Genomic DNA, 18,153 nt, shown 5'->3' with positions numbered 1-18,153 from the left:
TTCCCCACCTTGTAACCCCAGTTTGTTTATAAATAAATAGAAATGAGATAAATTAGTCCACCAACCAAACAATTAAGGGTTAACTATACATAGTGTTTCAGATAACAATTTCATGCAGGACGTCCTTTGCTACAACTTTCTAATAGTATTCAGCAAACTATAGTATTCCTTTATATGTTGGGGCTAAACTGAAATTTAGAAGTCTGTCGAAAGAGATGAAATAAACCAAAGTACTCCTATATTTCTCTAAATATGTTAGTATAAATATTAGAAGAAGAAATACGTCAAAAATTAGCACACACTGATACACTTGGGGACTATTTAACTTCAGTGGAAGAGAAGTAAATAAAAGCCTTTCATAAAAATTCTCCGAATACATTCAATTTAAAGCACATAAGTATGTGAATAAAACATCCGAGCAAGGAAAACTAGCCAAACTTCTTCACACGCAAATAAATGAATTAGCATCTTACAACAATGATCTTAACAATCGTTCAATGAGAATATGTACAAGTTTGAATTGAGATATATAATATTAATTTCAAAAATAGAATGTGTCAAACAATGTAAGTAACCAAAAAAAAAAAAAGTTTGATTAGAAAGATAAAATGCATATACAGACAAGTGCATTATGAAGAATTAACATGAGCAGGAGAAGGAGTATTTCTACAAACAGGACAAGTACCATTAATCTTTAACCATTCATCAATGCATTCAGCATGGAAGCAATGTTCACACTCAGGTATGCTTCTCACTATCTCTTTTGCATGATACTCTCCCAAACATATTGGACATGTTCCATGATTTGGCCCTGGAACTCTCCGACTTTCTCCCAAGACAACTTTCGTGTACGATTCGATCGTCGAATCGTCGAGCCCATTAGTCGTTTCCGGTTGTGGTGCTATGGCTGCTCCGCCAGTAGTATTCTGGAGAGCAGCCGCCGCTCGGCGGCTGTCTCGGCTTTGCTCATAGCAGATGTAACATGTCACAGCCATTGAACATGTGATGGCTGGTATCACTAAGGATAGTGCAACAATTCTGAAAATTTGTATACCTTTTGCATTGCCTGCAACCAAAAATTAATGATGATAACGTTAAGGCAAAAGAATGTTTTTGTCATGTTGCTTTTACTTTTATTGGGCTAAGAGTTTTGAAACGTAGTCGTAGACTTCTTTACTGTTACTAAACTTCATATTGCTAATACGCCAGTTTATGAGCGGGTTAAACTAGATTATAAGAACCTTTTGGCTTATTTACATGTTTGGTAAACAACGAGTGCTTATAATTAATCAAATGCTTATATACCAAAATAAGTAGAAAATCATAAATTAGCTATCTCCAACTTATGTCTTTTCAATTGTAAGCACTTTTAATTAGATCAAGATTTTTACTATCTTATCCTTATTTTTATTTTTTATTTTAAATCTCGAAATATCTTTCAGAAAATAAAAACCGCTAACTTCCTCTCAACTTCATATTTGTCATTCCTCCTTTTCAAAAGAAAAGACACTTTTAAATTTAGATTTTCTTGTAAATTTTTTAAGAATATTTTAGTCAGTCTAATAAAATAATATATAGCTTATAAGTAGCTATAGCACTTATTTATCAAACACATCAATTGCTTATTCCAGACAGTGAAAGCGGGGTGTGCTTAGTGTCTTCTACTCGAGTTATACAGATAGTTTAAAAAGAAAATAACAATACAAAATTATATTAAGTTTTGAAGCCATTTCCACAAACAACTGACGTGTGCAGTGACATAACCGTACCCTTTAGCTTAAAATTTAGATCAGATTCTCAATATTCCAAATGTAGTTTCTGAATTTATTAATTAAGGTGATATAATGACATACATCATTTTCTGCACGATCATAGCTGCTAAGAACATTAGTTGTAAAATAGTATAAGTCTTTACTCCATAAAGTTTGACATTGGACTACTATACAGAATAAGAAGGGCCAACTTGACATTTCAAAAATGAAATTAATATGTTTGGTCACTACAAGGACAGTTATTCACAGTTGATCTACAACTGTAAGAATCATAATAGTGATGATTAGTACAAGTTTATTTGTGCATTATCCATCACTTGCCTTAAAACCCGACCTTACCCCAAAACCTCAGGCTCAAGGCCACTTCAGCTATCGTTTTCCTTCCCCTTAGAATATCTTGACCCAGTCAAAGTCAAATCTCCTAGCGACATAAATTGTTTTCATTGAATACTCTAAGCTAATCCTGGTAACTAATTAATTACTTCGCAAAGTATAATCAATTCAAAGTTTGAGTGAAGAAAGAGTGTTACGGTAGATTGACTGATTAGTCTAATTAACAAGTATAAGGAATCCTATGCAAACAAAATCTCACATTAGAAGTTGATACAAAAAGCTACATATAAAACGTATGATGCTTTTTATCTGAGGATAACTTTGCGGACTTAGCCCAAAGCAAACAGTATCATACTATATTAATAGTGTCTTTAGGTTGAGTTAGACCAAACACACAGAGTTATTGAAAAATAACAAACTTAATGTTCATTGCCAACTTCAACTAATTAAGATACGGGCAAAGTTGATCAATAATCTTATTTAACATTGCTAAACGGGAAAATATTGAAGGACAAACGAATGGAGACTGCAAATGGAGAAATATTTACCTGTTCCAGGAACATCAAAGCATTGAATTTCTCCATTAGTTGAATTCTTAAACCCACAAAAATCTCGTTTCGCTTCACAATCTTGGCAATTCGGTTCATCCCATATTAACACAAGATCATTATTAAGGTCACTTGAAAAAACTGCCTCATATTTAGGAGTCCACGAAACAGGAAGAGGCAAAGTGCTATTCAGTACACTGCAGTTATACAAACTTTTCATTTGGTTTGCAAGACTCATTGAAGAAGTAGCCAAAGTTGAGATAGTAGAATTACTCATACAACCAATAACACTGAATTTTGACGTGACCAAATCTGTGGAACAAGTCAAGAAAGTATAGTTCCGATAAAATACAGCCTTGAAGTTAGACGAAGGAGGAAATTGAAAATTTATAAGCCGTTTTGGGAGGCAATTAGATGGATCGTAGAGTTGAATTTCTTGTGTGAGGTAGTCGATATCGCGTACATAAAAATCCCCTGCACCTGGAAGATTTAGAATTGCTCTACCTTGATTGTTGCATTTAAGATTGAAACCGGGATATGTACAGTGCTGAAGATTTTCTGGCCCTTCTAATCCAAAAGGAAATCGTATGTCAAAGCGATTATTTCCGCAGATGGAATCCAGGGGGCAATCATGTTTTGCATAGATAGATGAAAAGAGAAGAAAAGAGACAAAGAAGATTAGCAAATTGTCCATATGTTTCAAGAAGCAATTTCGATATGGACAGCCAGCTTATATTAGAAAGAGTTATGATGTAGAGAATTCTATTTATTTATTAGTTGTTTCAAAAGTCAAATGTTTGAGTTGGGGTTCATGCCAAAGATGTTATGAGCCAATTAAACAGCAAATATAAAATCAAATTTGTACAAAAGAGTTAAAAGGACGTGTTGTCTCAGGTTAACGCTAGAGTAAGGGGAAAAAACCGAATACAAATTCATAAGGACATATAGGAGCCTGAATACAGCGGATGGATAAAGACTAATGATAATAATTTATTAATTGAATGATACACTTGCAACTGGAAATAATTTTAACTACTCCCATCTTTTTTAAAACAATGTATTTGGAAACTCATAGCAAGTAAATGCTTAAATAGTTACGTTACTTTGTCTTTAAGTTGCTTCCGTGGGAGTACAAGAAAGCACACACCATAAGGAATAATGTGAATGGGACTAACACCTTCGTTTTGTTGCAAATTTAAGCTGAATGCTACCACATAAGGGGTTATCATAGTTTTTGGTTGCCAATCATAGAAGCCTTGTAGATGAGACGAGATATAATCAAGGTACATCTTTTTTTATCAAAGTTGTATTGATCAATACAAGGATAAAAATCGGATGGTTGAAATGAAAAAGTGTTACTGGGGTATTATGTGATTCAAGAATGCCTATCAAAGTGAAAGACTAGTTTTATAGAACAGCTAGAAGGCTAACATTGTTATATGGTGGTGAATGTCGGGCTGCTACAGTTCAACATATCCACAAGATAAGTGTTGCAGAGATGTGGATGCTAAGATTGATATGCCGTGTGCAGTCATACCAGATTAGATCAGATTAAAAATGGTCACATTCGCTAGAAGGTGCAAATAGCACTAGGATAAAATGTGAGAAGGTCGTTTTGATATGTCTTGCACTTGTACACTCGACCTATCAGTCCATAGGTACGAAATTATGGTAAGTGAAGGTGTTAAATGGGACGGGGCAGATTTAAAATCACATGGAAGAAAGTTGCCTTGAAAGACCTACAAATTTTTGGTATTAATGCAGACTTAACTAAAGATAAGATACACTGAAATAAAGAATCTATACGGGTAATAGCCACTAGTTGAGGATACGCTTTAGACTTGTTACAGAACTTTTATTGCTAATATTATTAATAACTTAATTTTCACTTAAATTTTATTTAGTATGATGATGATATGACTTAAATGAAGAAGTGAGAATTTATATGGCCGATCCCAACTTGTTTGAGGCTGAAGGGTAGTTATTGTTGTTGTATTGATCAACAGGAAGAAAAAAAAAATAGGCCGGACAAAAATAGGACACACTGGGAAAATCAAATGCCCATGAAAGAGAAGCAAATTGAAGACTTTGATGAAAATCATGTGAAAACTTCAATCCATGGACATGGGCACGTGAACAAAATATTTGAATAACAAGAACTAGTTAAGCTTCTACAGAAGTAAAGAAACTAGCACTAAACCACAATGATCTTACTGAACGCCCAATATGCATATGTACAACTTTGAATTGGGATTTACAACATTAATTTCAAAATGCAAAATGTAAAACAAACTACGTGCCATGAAGAACTAACATAATGTTGCAGGAGAAGGATTGTTTCTGCAAACAGGACAAGAACCATTGATCTTTAACCATTCATCGATGCATTCATCATGAAAGCAATGTTCACATTCAGGTATACACTTCACTATCTCATTAGGATGGTACTCTGCCAGGCATATTGGGCAATTTTCATGATTTGGTCCTGGAACTCTCCTACTCTCTCCAAGCACTACTTTTGTGTATGACTCGATTGTCGAATTGTCGAGGCCGGTGGACGATGCCGGTTGTGGTGCTACGGTTGTTGTGGTGGTGATATTTTGGATTGCATCTACAGCGAGGCGGAATCGGCTGTAATCCAAGCAGATGTAACAGGATACGCCAATTATACATGTGATGGCTGGAATAAGTAAGGTTATTGCAATAAATTTGAAAACTTGTCGACCTTTTTGGCTACCTGCAAGTGAAATTATGGTAACTTTGAGACGAAAATGTTGTCATATTGGATCCTATTTTTATTTTACCTAAAATTTAGTAGCATAGACTTTATTATTCTTGATTCACTTAAACTGCTAATACACGAGGCTCAGCCACTCAGCCATGTTGAGTCATATACGAAGGTATTGGACTATTGAACTAATTATCTTAAAGTTTTGAATTTGATACTCAAATTATTAGAATAAACTTTTGTGTAAGCATGTCATTGCACCCGTAAGAGTAAACCACATAATTGGATTATATATACTGCAAGGCGTTGAATACTGGATCCAAACGTAATACTTCTACTACATATTTTATATGTCAATAGTTGAATCGTTATTTTCTTTCACAAGCCAATGGTATAATCCAAATAAATTTATTAACTAATTAGTTTATTGAGTTGTTAGGATCTACAAGGAATTGATAGAATGACACACACGATACATTTTCATTTGCACGATCACAATCAATCTGCAAGTTGCGGAATGATACAATACCACTTGGATTGGAGGCAGCTTCTCCATAAGGATTGACATTTGAATACTACTCCCTCCATTTCATAATAAGTGATTTTTTAGGCTTTTCAATTTTTTTTAAAATAAGTGGTGTTTTAGGATTTCAAGAAGGCTTTGGGCAGATTCTTCCAAGATTACCCTAATTTAAATAGTCAAGATTTATTAACTATCTTTTCTTTTTCTAGAAAGTAGTAAAACTTGATTAGGGGTAAGTTAGTAAAAACACTTCTAATTTTCTAAGAGTGAAAGAATTTCTTAAGGGGTATGCATAAACCTAAAAACTCACTTATATCGGAAAGGAGGGAGTACTATATTAAAATTAAAAGGGGCAGCTTGTCCTTTCAAATTTTGCCAAATGCACTTATCGATATTTGTGACGAATACAAAAATGTTTATTGTCAGTGAGACAATCAATACTAGATTCATATAGCATCATGATATGTACTATAATATATTTCTGCATTATCCATAGCTCACATTATAAACCAAACCAACTCCAAAAGCTTTCCTACTAATCAAAGTCAAGAGCCCTTAACCACATTGGATTATTTTATTTGAATATTCTCACCTATCCTTGACTCCGCCTATGTGATTGCCTAGCATAGTTTGTCCTCAGCTAGGTAAGTTAAAAAAATATAAAAAAAATAAAAAAAAAAGTTACACTAGGTTGATGGCCAGTATAGAGGTAATTTCCCATAAAGGGATCTTTACACAAATACTGTTAGGTTCAAAGTTTCACCTATTAATTTTAATGATAACAAACCAACATAAGTTTTAATAAAAGAACATTTACTTGTGGTAAATTTATTTTTGGTATAGGCTTGTTTGATGAAGACGGATCCGGTGAAGATACAAGCAAATATGGAAAAGAAGATATTACAAGATGGAATTATGGAAGAAAGGCTTACTCAAACCAAGGTGCAAGAATTATGGGAAGAATATTTATTGCGATCCTATGGAAGGAAAATATTCTACAAAAGGAAAAGATCAAGATTGATTTGGTACTTAAGGAAGATCCAAAATGTATGTAGTATCAAGATATACAAGAAGTCTCAAGTTTACAAGGAGTCCATATTCATAGTGATTAAAGTCCAAATTCAAGAAGCCCAAAGTGATTACATTCTAATCAAGATCCACGTTGAATGAAGAGGATCTTGAAATTCTCTTGGGTTGCCTAAATAAAAGCTCATATTTGTAAAAATCAGAAGAAGAGTGCAGAGAAACTAATGGGAAGAATATTAGTTATTTTGGGAAGAAGATATTCAAATTTGAATATATCTACCGCAAGCTTGGAAAGAGGGTGGATGGATTTTATTACAATAATAAGGAAAGACTATTCAGATTATTTGGTAAATTGCTACAAGTTTCTTTATGGAAATAAATTTTACTTCCAAGATCTATGCATGGAAGGAAAGCACTTAGGGAATAAATTATTATGCAGAAGATTGGCACAAATGGAAAGGAATATTATTGCATCAGCCAGGGATGGTAAATATTCATTTCGTAATATAAGAGATCTTCATATATTGACTTAAAGGAAGTTGTGATGATTGATTTTTATATTTGGAAGGAAGACTTTTGATTGAATTAATACTTAAATGGAATAGAAGTTTCAAGCAAAGAGGCCATCAAGGAAGTAAATATAAAGGATCTGTTTTGATTGGATCTCACGTGGAGAAGAATTGAAATTGGGAGCACTTACTATATTGATGGAGCATTAACATTTTACTACAAAAGGAAAAGTCTTTTTGGAATGAGGATTTCTTTCCTTACTAATAATGAATCTGGAAGCATGAATCAAGTCACACATCAAGTCAACAGCAAAGGAAATTCTTTTCCAAAATTAGAAGACCAGTTCAACGGCTAGACTATTCAAGACCAAGTATAAAAGACAAAGCAAGTGCAACAATTTAATTTACGCAGCCACTTATACTTTCGTCTCAACCTTCTCAAGTTCTTTGCTCTACTTTTCATAAGCATTGTAATCCTGAGTGATTTACTGTGTAAACAAAAAAAAAATGAGAGATATAGTATAGTTGGTGAGGCTTTGTATTGAGAGGTTGTGTCATTGTTCGTTTCTTTGGTGAGCGAGTGAAAAATCAACTTTGTGCGTTGTTGGTGAGCGTGTCAAAACCAACCCTTGTTCGTTGTTGGTGAGCGAGTGAAAACCAACCTTGTAAACATTGGTGGTGAACGTGGAAAACCACAAAGGCTGTACTCAACTCAAACTACAAAGAGCTTAAAGAGACAATCTCCTTGCAACCCGAGGGGACTGGATTAGGATACCACATTGGTTCCGAACCATTATAAAAATCCTCGTATCATTTATTTTTATTCCTCTCATATTATATTCTACACCCTTACTAATTATTGTGGTTTATACTTGTGTAAATCGAAGGACTAACAAATTTGTGCAGGCTGTCTCGCCATCAGTCGACTGGCACCAAATAGTAGTCGACTATAATTTTTAACAGGCTTACAATTCACCCCCCTCCCCCCGGTACTTTCAATTACAGGGGCTCTGTTTTATCAACCCCAACAAATGAGGCATAATTGATTGATTGATTCTACTCTTAGCTACACAACCGGGTTGTTTTCTTATATGGTTACTCAATTAATAGTTATTATCTCATAAAGTCACATTTCTTCTTGATTCCAATTTGTTTAACGAAGAAAGTGACTTTTTGAGATAATAACTATTAGTTGAGTGACTATCTGAGAAATCAACTCTCACACAAACGAACTTACAGAAGAAGAAACGGAAGGAGACTCTAATGGAAAAAATATTTACCTGTCCCATGACCGTCAAAGCATTGAATTTCTCCATTAATGGCATTCTTGAACCCACAAACACCATGTTTTGCTTCACACTTTTTGCAGTTTGGTTCATCCCAGGTTAACACAAGATCGGTATTAAGGTCAGTTAGAAAATCTGATTCGTATTGAAATGCCCATGAAACAGGAACGGACGAATTGTTGATTATGCTACAGTTATACAAACTTGTCATTTGGCTTGCAATACTCATAGAAGAAGTAGCTAATATTGAAGTGATGGAATTGCTTAGACAGCCAATGACATTCAACCGAGAGAAAACCATATTAGCTGAACAATTCAAGAGAGTATAGTTCAGATAGGAAACAGCTTTGAAAGGTGAAGAAGGAGAAGTAGTAGTGTTGAAATCGAACAGCCGTTTTGGGAGGCAATTAGATGGATCATAGAGTTGTATTTCTTGGGTACGGTAGTCTATATCACGTACATAGTAATCACCTGCACCTGGAAGACTTAGAACTGTTCTTCCTTGATTGCTGCATCTAAGACTGAAACGAGGATAACTACAGTTGTGAAGGTTCTGGCCTTCTATTCCAAAAGGAAATCGTATATCAAAGTGGCTATTCCCACAAATGGAATCTGGGCAATCGTATCTTGCATAGACAGTTGAACAGAGAAGAAAAGAGAAAGAGATGAAGTTCAGAATACCCATGTATTTCAGAAAGTCAATTTGGATAAGTACGAAGCGCCATCAGAAATAGTGGTTTGCCCATGTATTTCAAAGATTCAGACCATACAGAATTTTATTAACTTATTAGTTGTTTCAAAAGTCATAAGTTGAAATTGGTTGACACGACAAAGATGTTATAAAATCCAGGTTATATAATGCACTATATAAAGAAGATGTTAACAGCTCAACTTCCTTTAAAATACTGCCTTTGGGAACTCATAGCAAATGAAAGCTTAATAATTCCATTGATTTATTAAGTCAATTCTATTAGAGGACAAGATAGCATAAGCCATAAGGAAAAGTCAGGCTGCATCATGAATTTGCCTGTTAATTGGCTAGTAAGTAATATATTACAAACAAGAATCGTTTACTAAAAAATTATACATTTTTTGAATTTGCTAGGTATAACTTGGAGTACAACCCTTTTGAAACTTATTGATAGTGGGCTGATTGTTGTATTTATGGAGTTATAGGCTTAGATCTAATATTTGCTGAAACAATGAGCTCTGGTTTGGTAGACAGTAAGATTATACTTGGCAGGTTTTGTTAGACTATACTTGATAGTATTCGACAAAATCACAGGAGCTGCTCTGATATTCTGATCGAAACAATTTCACCATTCTTCCCGGACTTCATGACATGGAATTTTATGCAAAGACCTGCCACCACAATATAACAGTAAGTAATGAGTGAGAGATAAGGTACAGTTTGTCACTCATGAAAGTTGCGGGGGTAAATATACCTTCATTCTCTTGCAAGTTTGTGTTGATTGCTACTGCATAAGGGGTTATCATAGATTTTGGTTGCCAATCGTTGGACTTTCCTACCCATGACTTGACATCAAGAACAGCTGAACATGCATTTACAAATGACACAGGACAGAATTAAATCTCATGATATCAAGAATAAGTCGCTGTCCTTTGTTCTTTATCAGGGTCTAAAGTAACAGGAGTTGTCTTTCCAGTGATTTCACGTGACTATGAATTATGTACATTCTGAAAATTTGATAAGTTCTTGTACTGATTCATGAAGAACCAGGGAACGGCATAAAAGCTTCTATATTTTGGAAATTGATGGTGTTAGACTGCAGTGCAAAGCTAACATTAAATTATAGGTGTCAGTGAATTGAGCTGTTGAACTTACCAGAAGTTGAGCAATCTTTGAGATGTTTGACATCAAATATACCAGCAGATGCTCCATCAGCTTTCTTATTCTCATTTTGGGAACCTAGCAACTCATAGTCCCAGCTTCCATCCTGGTATCCTTCATTTAGAAACAGTTCAATATGTCTTGCGTCTAATACCTGCATCGTTCCTGCATAGAATAACACATAATTAAATCTTTAATCAGCTTTGCTATCACTTTGGATAGACAGGAAAAAAATGTGGGGATTAATCTTGGGGGTGGAGACCCTGGGGAATGGACTAAAACCAAAAGGGGTGACTGTGGAATAGTTTAATTTGCACAAACATGAAGTGGCAACGGTTCAATCTGCTGCCAATGGTTCAATTAGTAGAAAACCCTCCTTACTGATTAAGTTCCTAAAGGTACAGTAACCTTGTCGTTCCTTTCTAGAACATGAAAAAAACACAATAAGCTCACCATCACATGTGTTGAGGTCACAGACTGGGCAACGAACAAGCTGCAAATCTGGAAGAACCAATGAACAAAGGGATTTAAGGGTCACCCTGATAAGAAATTCTTTTGAATAATCACGAATTTTACCAGCAATCCAGATTCCATTCTTGACATTTCTGACCACACAGCACCCATTTAACTCCAACATCTTCTCAGTTGTCTTCTCCTTAAGGAATTTCAAGGAAGGGATCAAATTCCTTGTCAGGAGTGCATTTCGCGAGTCGAAGGAAAATGCTCCAATGCGCATCCAGTCTGATCATTCGTTCAAAACAACTTAAAGGCATCAACAACCATTGACAGAAATTGTTACCACCTCAATGCTATGTGTTTAATACCAAAATTCACCATATAAAAGCAAAACAGGAGAAGGGGTTATACCGATATGCTTATCCTGCTGGCGAAACATGTAAGAGTGGCATCCATCTGCAACAAATAAATTAATTTGTTACAGTAGAGAACCAAACAATTTCAATATCATTTCTGAGTTAAATTGTCAAACTCGCTGTAAAACGAGAAATTGCTTACTAAAGGCTGTTGCATATAAGTTGATCCATTTGGATGTTACTTTTCCAGGATCAGGAACCTGGAGGTCTCGCAAGCATGCATATTTCCATATGCTATCCTCCATCATGATACAATGGAACCACTTACTAGTTGCTGCAAGCATCACCAAAGATTTTCCATCCAAGAGCTTAGCAATCTCTGTCCACAGGTCCTCTTCGTACCTTATGGAATTCAAATAGGCATAAACTCAGTCTCATCATCCATGAAAAACTTGATAACTACCATATGATACACATCAAAGATAATCTCAGTAATGTTAATGGCCATGCAGACGATACTAGTTAAACAAAGAAGCTGATAGCATTGGCTTCTGTGATATAGCAAACTATGTGATTTTGATTCGCAGTACTACAGAGAATAAAGTGACGTCAAAAGAAGGACAGGCAATAGCAATTCGCTTGAACTTGTATATTCAAAACCTTACGGTTATCCACTACCCAGAATACTTCTAAACTCATTCTTGAACTCATAAAGTGAATTGAAGCGCTGAATTCGAAGCTAAAGATCGGATTTGCATGAGTCTAAGGAGACTCTTAATACAGCTATACACCTACTTATAGAAAAGATAGTGTAGTATCAGTTATCATATTTTAGCTAATACTCGAGTTTGAGTTGAGTACTAGCAAATTTGTGGATCAAAGAGCATTCAACTGCAAAACCTCAACAAATAAACGCATTCGACAGTTGCAGCACAGCACGCATGGCAATATGCGGATCGCAGATGAATTTTAGCTCAAATATCAATAGTATGTTTCACTATTGAATCCACGGAACATAGAGCAAACAAGTGATTGAGAAATTAGAGAAACTTGATTTCAAATGTATCCCCAATCGTTTCGTGTCTTCTATAGATATATAAAATAGAAATATGCAGCAACACAGAGAGTCTAATAATACTGTCTTTTAATACAGTATAACATCGCCTTCTTAGACGTAATATCATTCAAAGACAAATCCATTCCTTGCTCAAATTCGTGGATCAGAGAGCATTGAACTGCTAAACCTCAATCAGTAAACACATTTGACAGTTTTGCTACTAATACGCATTGTAATAAACAGAACAGCTAAATTGTAGCTCAAGTTGCAATTAGTATATTGATCGGAGGCGTAATATATCAGTTATGAATATTTAGCTAATATTAACATATGAATCGATTTCTAACTCAAATTTGTGGATCAGAGAGCATTGAACTGTTTGATACAATAAACGCATTCAACAGTTGCGGCATAAGACACATGGCAAAAAGCAAAGCAGCTGAGAATTTTAGCTAAAAAAAATTCAATCGGATTACTTATCTTGTAGATACAATAAAATACGCAGAGAGATAGGTGACTGAACTCTTAATACAGTATCAAATTGCCTGCTTACAAAAGCAATAGATTCAACTACATGAATAATAATTTCAGCAAACAATTTTAACTAATATTCAACGGTAAACTTTTGGATCAGAGAGCACTGAACTTCAAAATCTCAATCAAATATAATAGATTATTGACAGTTGCGGGCATCAGAGCAGCTGAAAAATTAGCTCACAAAATCAATTCGTTTATTCATGCATTAAACTGATACAATAGAAAAGCAAAAAAATCCTCGATTTCAAATGCTGTTGCAAATGGATTAATTACTAGATATACACAAATACAAATAAAGCAGAGAGAGAGAGAGAGAGAGAGAACCAGGAGAAGATAGAACGGGAAGTGAGAAATGTAGTTGTTAATCGAGGAGATACACAGCAACATAGAGGTCTGGTTCTTCTCATACGCTTTCCCATTGTTGTGATTTGAAATGTGACTGACTGTTGCCAACTTCAAACTGCAAGTCGTGTTAGCTATTTATAGGCGCGCCAATGCATGGATTCAAACTACAGTTGGAGCTGAAGTACATTGCGTACTGGGCCTCAAGCCCATAGTTCCGGATTTTGGGAAGTAATTGCACGGTTTGTCCTTCAAAATGAACTAGTCTTTAATGGCACAGGCATAATTTGTGAATATTATGATGAGTAAATTATACCTCTCTATGGATAAGTTTGATTTTGAAGGATAAAAATTAAAGACCAGCACAAAATAGGGTCAATGACCCGAATTTTGTCCCCAAATGTCCCTTCTCTGGGTTTCCTTTTATTACATTTTGTATTTATTTTTTAAAGTTGTGCAAATATAGCCCTATCTTACGGACAAAATATTAGACCATCATTTAACAACAACAACAACAACAAGAAGCCCAGTAGAATCCCACCATGTGGGGTCTGGGGAGGGTAGAGTGTACGCAGACCTAACCCCCACCTTGAAAGGTAAGGCGGCTGTTTCCGAAAGACCCTCGGCTCAAGAGAGGAGAACAAGAGGAAAACAAGACAAAAGGTCAGATAGGGCCAAGCATATAAAAAACAATATGAAAACGAGGAATAACAAAAGCGAGAAAGTCATGGTAGAGAGGAGCATTAATTACTATAGATAAATAAGATAATCAAAGTACAAAGGCCCAACAAATATAAGCAGAAATCAAATGGCAATAAACGAATGAGCAAAACTACAACTACTATGGTGAAAGGATAAGCAACCTAGCCTTCTATCCTAATCTGAGTCCTCCACAACCTCCTATCTAAGGTCATGTCCTCGGTAAGCTGAAACTGTGCCATATCCTGTCTAATCACCTCTCCCCAATACTTCTTCGGCCTCCCTTACCTCTCCCTGAAACCGTCCATATCCAACCTCTCACACCTCCGCACTGGAGCCTCTGTGTCTCTCCTCTTCACATGCCCAAACCATCTCAGCCTCACTTCCCGCATCTTGTCCTCCACCGATGCCACTCCCACCTTATCCCGGATATCTTCATTCCTAATTCTATCCCTCCTAGTGTGCCCACACATCCATCGCAAAGATTTGCATTTCCGCGACTTTCATCTTCCGAACATGAAAATTCTTGACTGACCAACACTCCGCCCCATACAATAAAGTTGGTCTAACCACCACTTTGTAGAACTTGCCTTTAAGTTTTGGTGGCACTTTCTTGTCACACAAAGACCCGCAGGCGAGCCTCCATTTCATCCACCCGCACCAATACGACGTGAAACATCATCGTCGATATTCCCATCTCCCTGTATAATAGACCCAAGATACTTGAAACTTCCTTTCTTTTGAATGGCCTGGGAACCAAGCCTCACTTCCTCGTCAGCCTCATGCGGTACGCCACTGAACTTGCACTCCAAGTATTCTGTCTTGGTCCTACTCAATTTAAATCATTTAGACTCCAACGTCTGTCTCCGATACCCTCCCGCTTATCGTTAACTCCGTCGCGAGTCTCGTCAATCGAACTATGTCATCTCGCGAACGATATACACCAAGGCACCTCACCTTGTATTTGTCGCGTCAAATTCATCCATCACCAAGGCGAATAAAACTGCAAGAGTCGATCCCCGGCGCAACCCCATCGTAACAGCAAGGTGCTCCGAGTCTCCTCCTACCGTCCTTACCCCGGTCTTAGCTCCATCATACATGTCCTTTATCGCTCTAATGTACACCACAGGTACACCTTTAGCCTCCAAGCATCTCCATAGGACCTCTCTTGGCACTTTGTCATAGGCCTTTTCTAGGTCAATGAATACCTTGTACAAGTCCCTCTTCCGCTTCTTGTACTGCTCCACCAATCTCCTTATAATACGAATGGCTTCTGTAGTCGAGCGCCCCGGCATGAATCCAAACTGGTTCTCTGAAATAAAAACACCTCTCCTCACCCTCATTTCCACCACCCTTTCCCACACTTTCATAGTGTGACTTAGCAAAATGATACCTCTATAGTTGTCATGCATTTTCGAATGTCGTCCTTATTCTTGTACAAGGGAATCATTGTACTCCACCTCCATTCTTCCGGCATCTTCGTTGTCTTGAAAATAACATTTAACAACCTAGTCAGCCACTCCGAGCCTACCCTGCCTGCACTCTTCCAAAATTCCCCAGGAATCTCGTCAGGTCCGGTCGCTCTTCCCCTGCGCATCCTACAAACAGCTCCCTTAACCTCCTCAACCTTTATACTCCTACAATATCCAAAGTCGCGACGCCTATCAGAGTGCTCCAAATCTCCCAACACAATGTCTCTGTCCCCTCCTTCGTTCAAGAGTTTATGAAAGTATGACTGCCATCTCTGTCTAATGTGGGCTTTCTGTACCAATACTTGGCCATCCTCGTCCTTGATACACTTCACTTGATCCAAGTCGCGTGCCTTCTCTCTCTCGCCTTGGCCAGCCTAAACAGCTTCTTATCCCCACCTTTGTCCTCTAGTTCTGCATAAAGGCGTTTAAAGGCTGCTGTTTTTGCCGCCGAAACTGCTAACTTCGCCTCCTTTCTCGCCATCTTATACTTTTCCCTGTTCGTCCGCTTCTCTTCATCATACTTGCAATCTACCAACTTCACATATGTCTGCTTCTTTGCTTCCACCTTCCCTTGGACTTCTCCATTCCAAAGAATCCCCTCGGTGCCCACCACGGCAGCCTCTTGAGACCCCCAATACCTCTCTAGCTGCTTCCGTAATGCAACTGGCCGTCCTATCCCACATACTGCTCGCATCCCCCCTACTATCCCACGCTCCCATAGCCATCAACTTCTCCCCCATCTCTAGGGCACTAGACAAAGTCAAACTCCCCCACCTAATCCTCGGTCGGTCATCCACGACCCTCTTCTTCTTCTTCCTCCTTATCTCCAAATCCATCACCAATAGCTTATGTTGGGTCGTAAGATTCTCACTCGGAATGACCTTGCAGTCCTTACAGAGGCCTTTATCATCTTTTCTAAGGAGCAAAAACGTTTGGAATAATTTACAAAATTTTAGACTGTCGTATAATGTTTTCTCATAAGATTGTCAGTTGGCTCAAAAGAAATCTTTAGACCTTGGTCTGAAAGTCCACAAGTTACAAGAGAAGTTTAAAAAAAAAAAGTAATTTACTAGACAGTTGTCGTCAGAGGTTTAGTGATTTTGACGTGATCTTTTCATTGTGTTCATAAATACAATAATCAAACTTCAAGATATACTGCCTTGAAGTTTAGAGCGTTACGATTAAACTTCACTACATGGTATTTTGAAGTTTGAACAACTGGACGTCATAGCACAATGTCCTTAAGTTGGAACCACTACAAGTAAATTTTAAGATATTGTGTCCTGAAGTTTAGAACTTCCACAAATGATTTATGGGACAAAATTTTATGAAATTTAAATTACTATAACAAGTTTCAGGACACTGTGTCTTGAAGTCCGAACTGTAGAGTTGAAACTTCATGCTTGTGTATATTTCTGATATATATTATATACTTATAACCTTAGTATATCGTGAATTATTTAGTGTTCAAATAAACCTGCCAGATGTTCATTGAATATAAAAGTAAAACAATATGTTCCAGAAAATGTGATTTTCGACTATGTTGTTATTCCATCAAATATTCACAATAACAAAACTAACAATTTCAACAAAATATAATGAGAAACCCAATTGTGCGTCTTACATTAATACAAATACTAATTCCCCAACACTATGACCACCTAATACTATTTCTTGCACAATGAATCTGGTAACCGGAAAGTGAGCGAATATTCGCGAAGTAGAGTATTATGAATATGGTGTCATAAATAACATTCTTAAGGATGTATTGTTTCAGCAATAAACTTCTAAAAATAGGTATTCCTTTTTTGTGTTTAGTTAGGAATTTTTTGGGCCGGTAATGTAAACTTACTAAGGAATCCTAATGTGTACCTGATTGTTACTACAAAGTAAGAATTCAGAGTAAACTGTCCAAATCCCAACTCAAATAGGAGAAAACATTATGCTAAAACGAGTGCTTTCCTTCTATAAATAATAACATGCAAAGTTTATACGTCCAAACAACAACAATTGAACCATGCCTACAATAAGACTCTTTGGCAAAGACATCGAAGCGGAGGAGGAGCAGAAGAGCATAAAGCTATTCGGACAACGGATTTTCCTGCATGCAACATTGAACAATAATAATAATCAACAGCATTACAATAGATGCATATATTTGCCTCCACCAAATATGTTTGAGGCTATTCAATTTGTTCGAGGGAGTCGACTGGTTTACATAGGCAGGAAGAAGGCAGAGAACTCAGACATCAACCGAAACTTGGCCAGATTCTTTATTCCTGCTACATACACCATGAAAATACTCAACGACTTGACCGAGTCAGAGAGAAAAAAGATAGAGAACGAAGATAATGAGAAAGGCCTTAAAGTGAGTATAATGGATCCATTGGGTAACTTTCATGACATGAACTTTACCAGATGGAAGAGCTTGGATAGACTTGTGTTTAACAGAGGATGGAACAAGCTTGTGGCAGCTAACGAGCTTCTAACGGGGGATACAGTTGACCTGTGGCACTTCAGAACAGGTTCTCAACTTTGTTTTGCTATAAATATCATTAAGAACTAACTAGGATTTTCTTGTAAATTCTTTCCCTCATCATTTTCTTTTAGGGATGTAAATATCATTTTGAGGTAATTGTACTCTTGATGCCTAGTTT

General features: G+C 36.6%; 4 protein-coding genes across 4 annotated transcripts; 1 reads left to right on the top strand and 3 right to left on the bottom strand.

Annotated features, from left to right (window-relative positions):
• Positions 1-344: 344 nt before the first annotated feature.
• Positions 345-3,447, bottom strand: LOC132062593 (putative RING-H2 finger protein ATL21A). The gene is made up of 2 exons (XM_059455132.1): positions 2,654-3,447; positions 345-1,066 (listed from the first exon to the last, which is right to left on the bottom strand). Exons 1-2 carry the CDS (start codon positions 3,345-3,347, stop codon positions 630-632), a joined length of 1,131 nt encoding a protein of 376 aa, XP_059311115.1. The 5' UTR covers positions 3,348-3,447; the 3' UTR covers positions 345-629.
• A 1,293-nt stretch (positions 3,448-4,740) lies between these two features.
• On the bottom strand, positions 4,741-9,549 carry LOC132063776 (putative RING-H2 finger protein ATL21A). Its single transcript, XM_059456491.1, has 2 exons — positions 8,720-9,549; positions 4,741-5,390 (listed from the first exon to the last, which is right to left on the bottom strand). The coding sequence occupies exons 1-2, from the start codon at positions 9,408-9,410 to the stop codon at positions 4,963-4,965; spliced, it is 1,119 nt and encodes a 372-aa protein (XP_059312474.1). The 5' UTR covers positions 9,411-9,549; the 3' UTR covers positions 4,741-4,962.
• A 178-nt stretch (positions 9,550-9,727) lies between these two features.
• LOC132063779 (probable F-box protein At3g61730) lies at positions 9,728-13,533 on the bottom strand. Its single transcript, XM_059456492.1, has 8 exons — positions 13,308-13,533; positions 11,592-11,791; positions 11,445-11,489; positions 11,154-11,318; positions 11,031-11,078; positions 10,572-10,742; positions 10,171-10,278; positions 9,728-10,087 (listed from the first exon to the last, which is right to left on the bottom strand). The coding sequence occupies exons 1-8, from the start codon at positions 13,400-13,402 to the stop codon at positions 10,005-10,007; spliced, it is 915 nt and encodes a 304-aa protein (XP_059312475.1). The 5' UTR covers positions 13,403-13,533; the 3' UTR covers positions 9,728-10,004.
• A 3,980-nt stretch (positions 13,534-17,513) lies between these two features.
• Positions 17,514-18,062, top strand: LOC132062020 (putative B3 domain-containing protein At3g49610). The gene has a single exon (XM_059454676.1). It carries the CDS (start codon positions 17,514-17,516, stop codon positions 18,060-18,062), a length of 549 nt encoding a protein of 182 aa, XP_059310659.1.
• The last annotated feature ends 91 nt before the right edge of the window (positions 18,063-18,153 follow it).

The sequence above is a fragment of the Lycium ferocissimum genome, chromosome 7, assembly GCF_029784015.1.
Source record: "Lycium ferocissimum isolate CSIRO_LF1 chromosome 7, AGI_CSIRO_Lferr_CH_V1, whole genome shotgun sequence".
NCBI classification, from domain to species: domain Eukaryota; kingdom Viridiplantae; phylum Streptophyta; class Magnoliopsida; order Solanales; family Solanaceae; genus Lycium; species Lycium ferocissimum.
The sequence above is the reverse complement of the archived record's forward strand: the minus strand, read 5'-3'. Positions and strand labels throughout refer to the sequence as shown.

What these genes read in the sequence shown, in the direction of transcription:
- LOC132062593 (XM_059455132.1), bottom strand. Translation starts at nt 3,347, where the DNA reads ATGGACAATTTGCTAATCTTCTTTGTCTCTTTTCTTCTCTTTTCATCT. An exon ending in CTTTGATGTTCCTGGAACAG is followed by an intron (nt 1,067 to 2,653) that starts GTAAATATTTCT and finishes TTTTGGTTGCAG; the next exon opens with GCAATGCAAAAGGTATACAA.
- LOC132063776 (XM_059456491.1), bottom strand. Translation starts at nt 9,410, where the DNA reads ATGGGTATTCTGAACTTCATCTCTTTCTCTTTTCTTCTCTGTTCAACT. An exon ending in CTTTGACGGTCATGGGACAG is followed by an intron (nt 5,391 to 8,719) that starts GTAAATATTTTT and finishes TTTCACTTGCAG; the next exon opens with GTAGCCAAAAAGGTCGACAA.
- LOC132063779 (XM_059456492.1), bottom strand. Translation starts at nt 13,402, where the DNA reads ATGGGAAAGCGTATGAGAAGAACCAGACCTCTATGTTGCTGTGTATCT. An exon ending in GAATGGAATCTGGATTGCTG is followed by an intron (nt 11,079 to 11,153) that starts GTAAAATTCGTG and finishes TGGTTCTTCCAG; the next exon opens with ATTTGCAGCTTGTTCGTTGC. An exon ending in AAACTTGCAAGAGAATGAAG is followed by an intron (nt 10,088 to 10,170) that starts GTATATTTACCC and finishes TTGTGGTGGCAG; the next exon opens with GTCTTTGCATAAAATTCCAT.
- LOC132062020 (XM_059454676.1), top strand. Translation starts at nt 17,514, where the DNA reads ATGCCTACAATAAGACTCTTTGGCAAAGACATCGAAGCGGAGGAGGAG.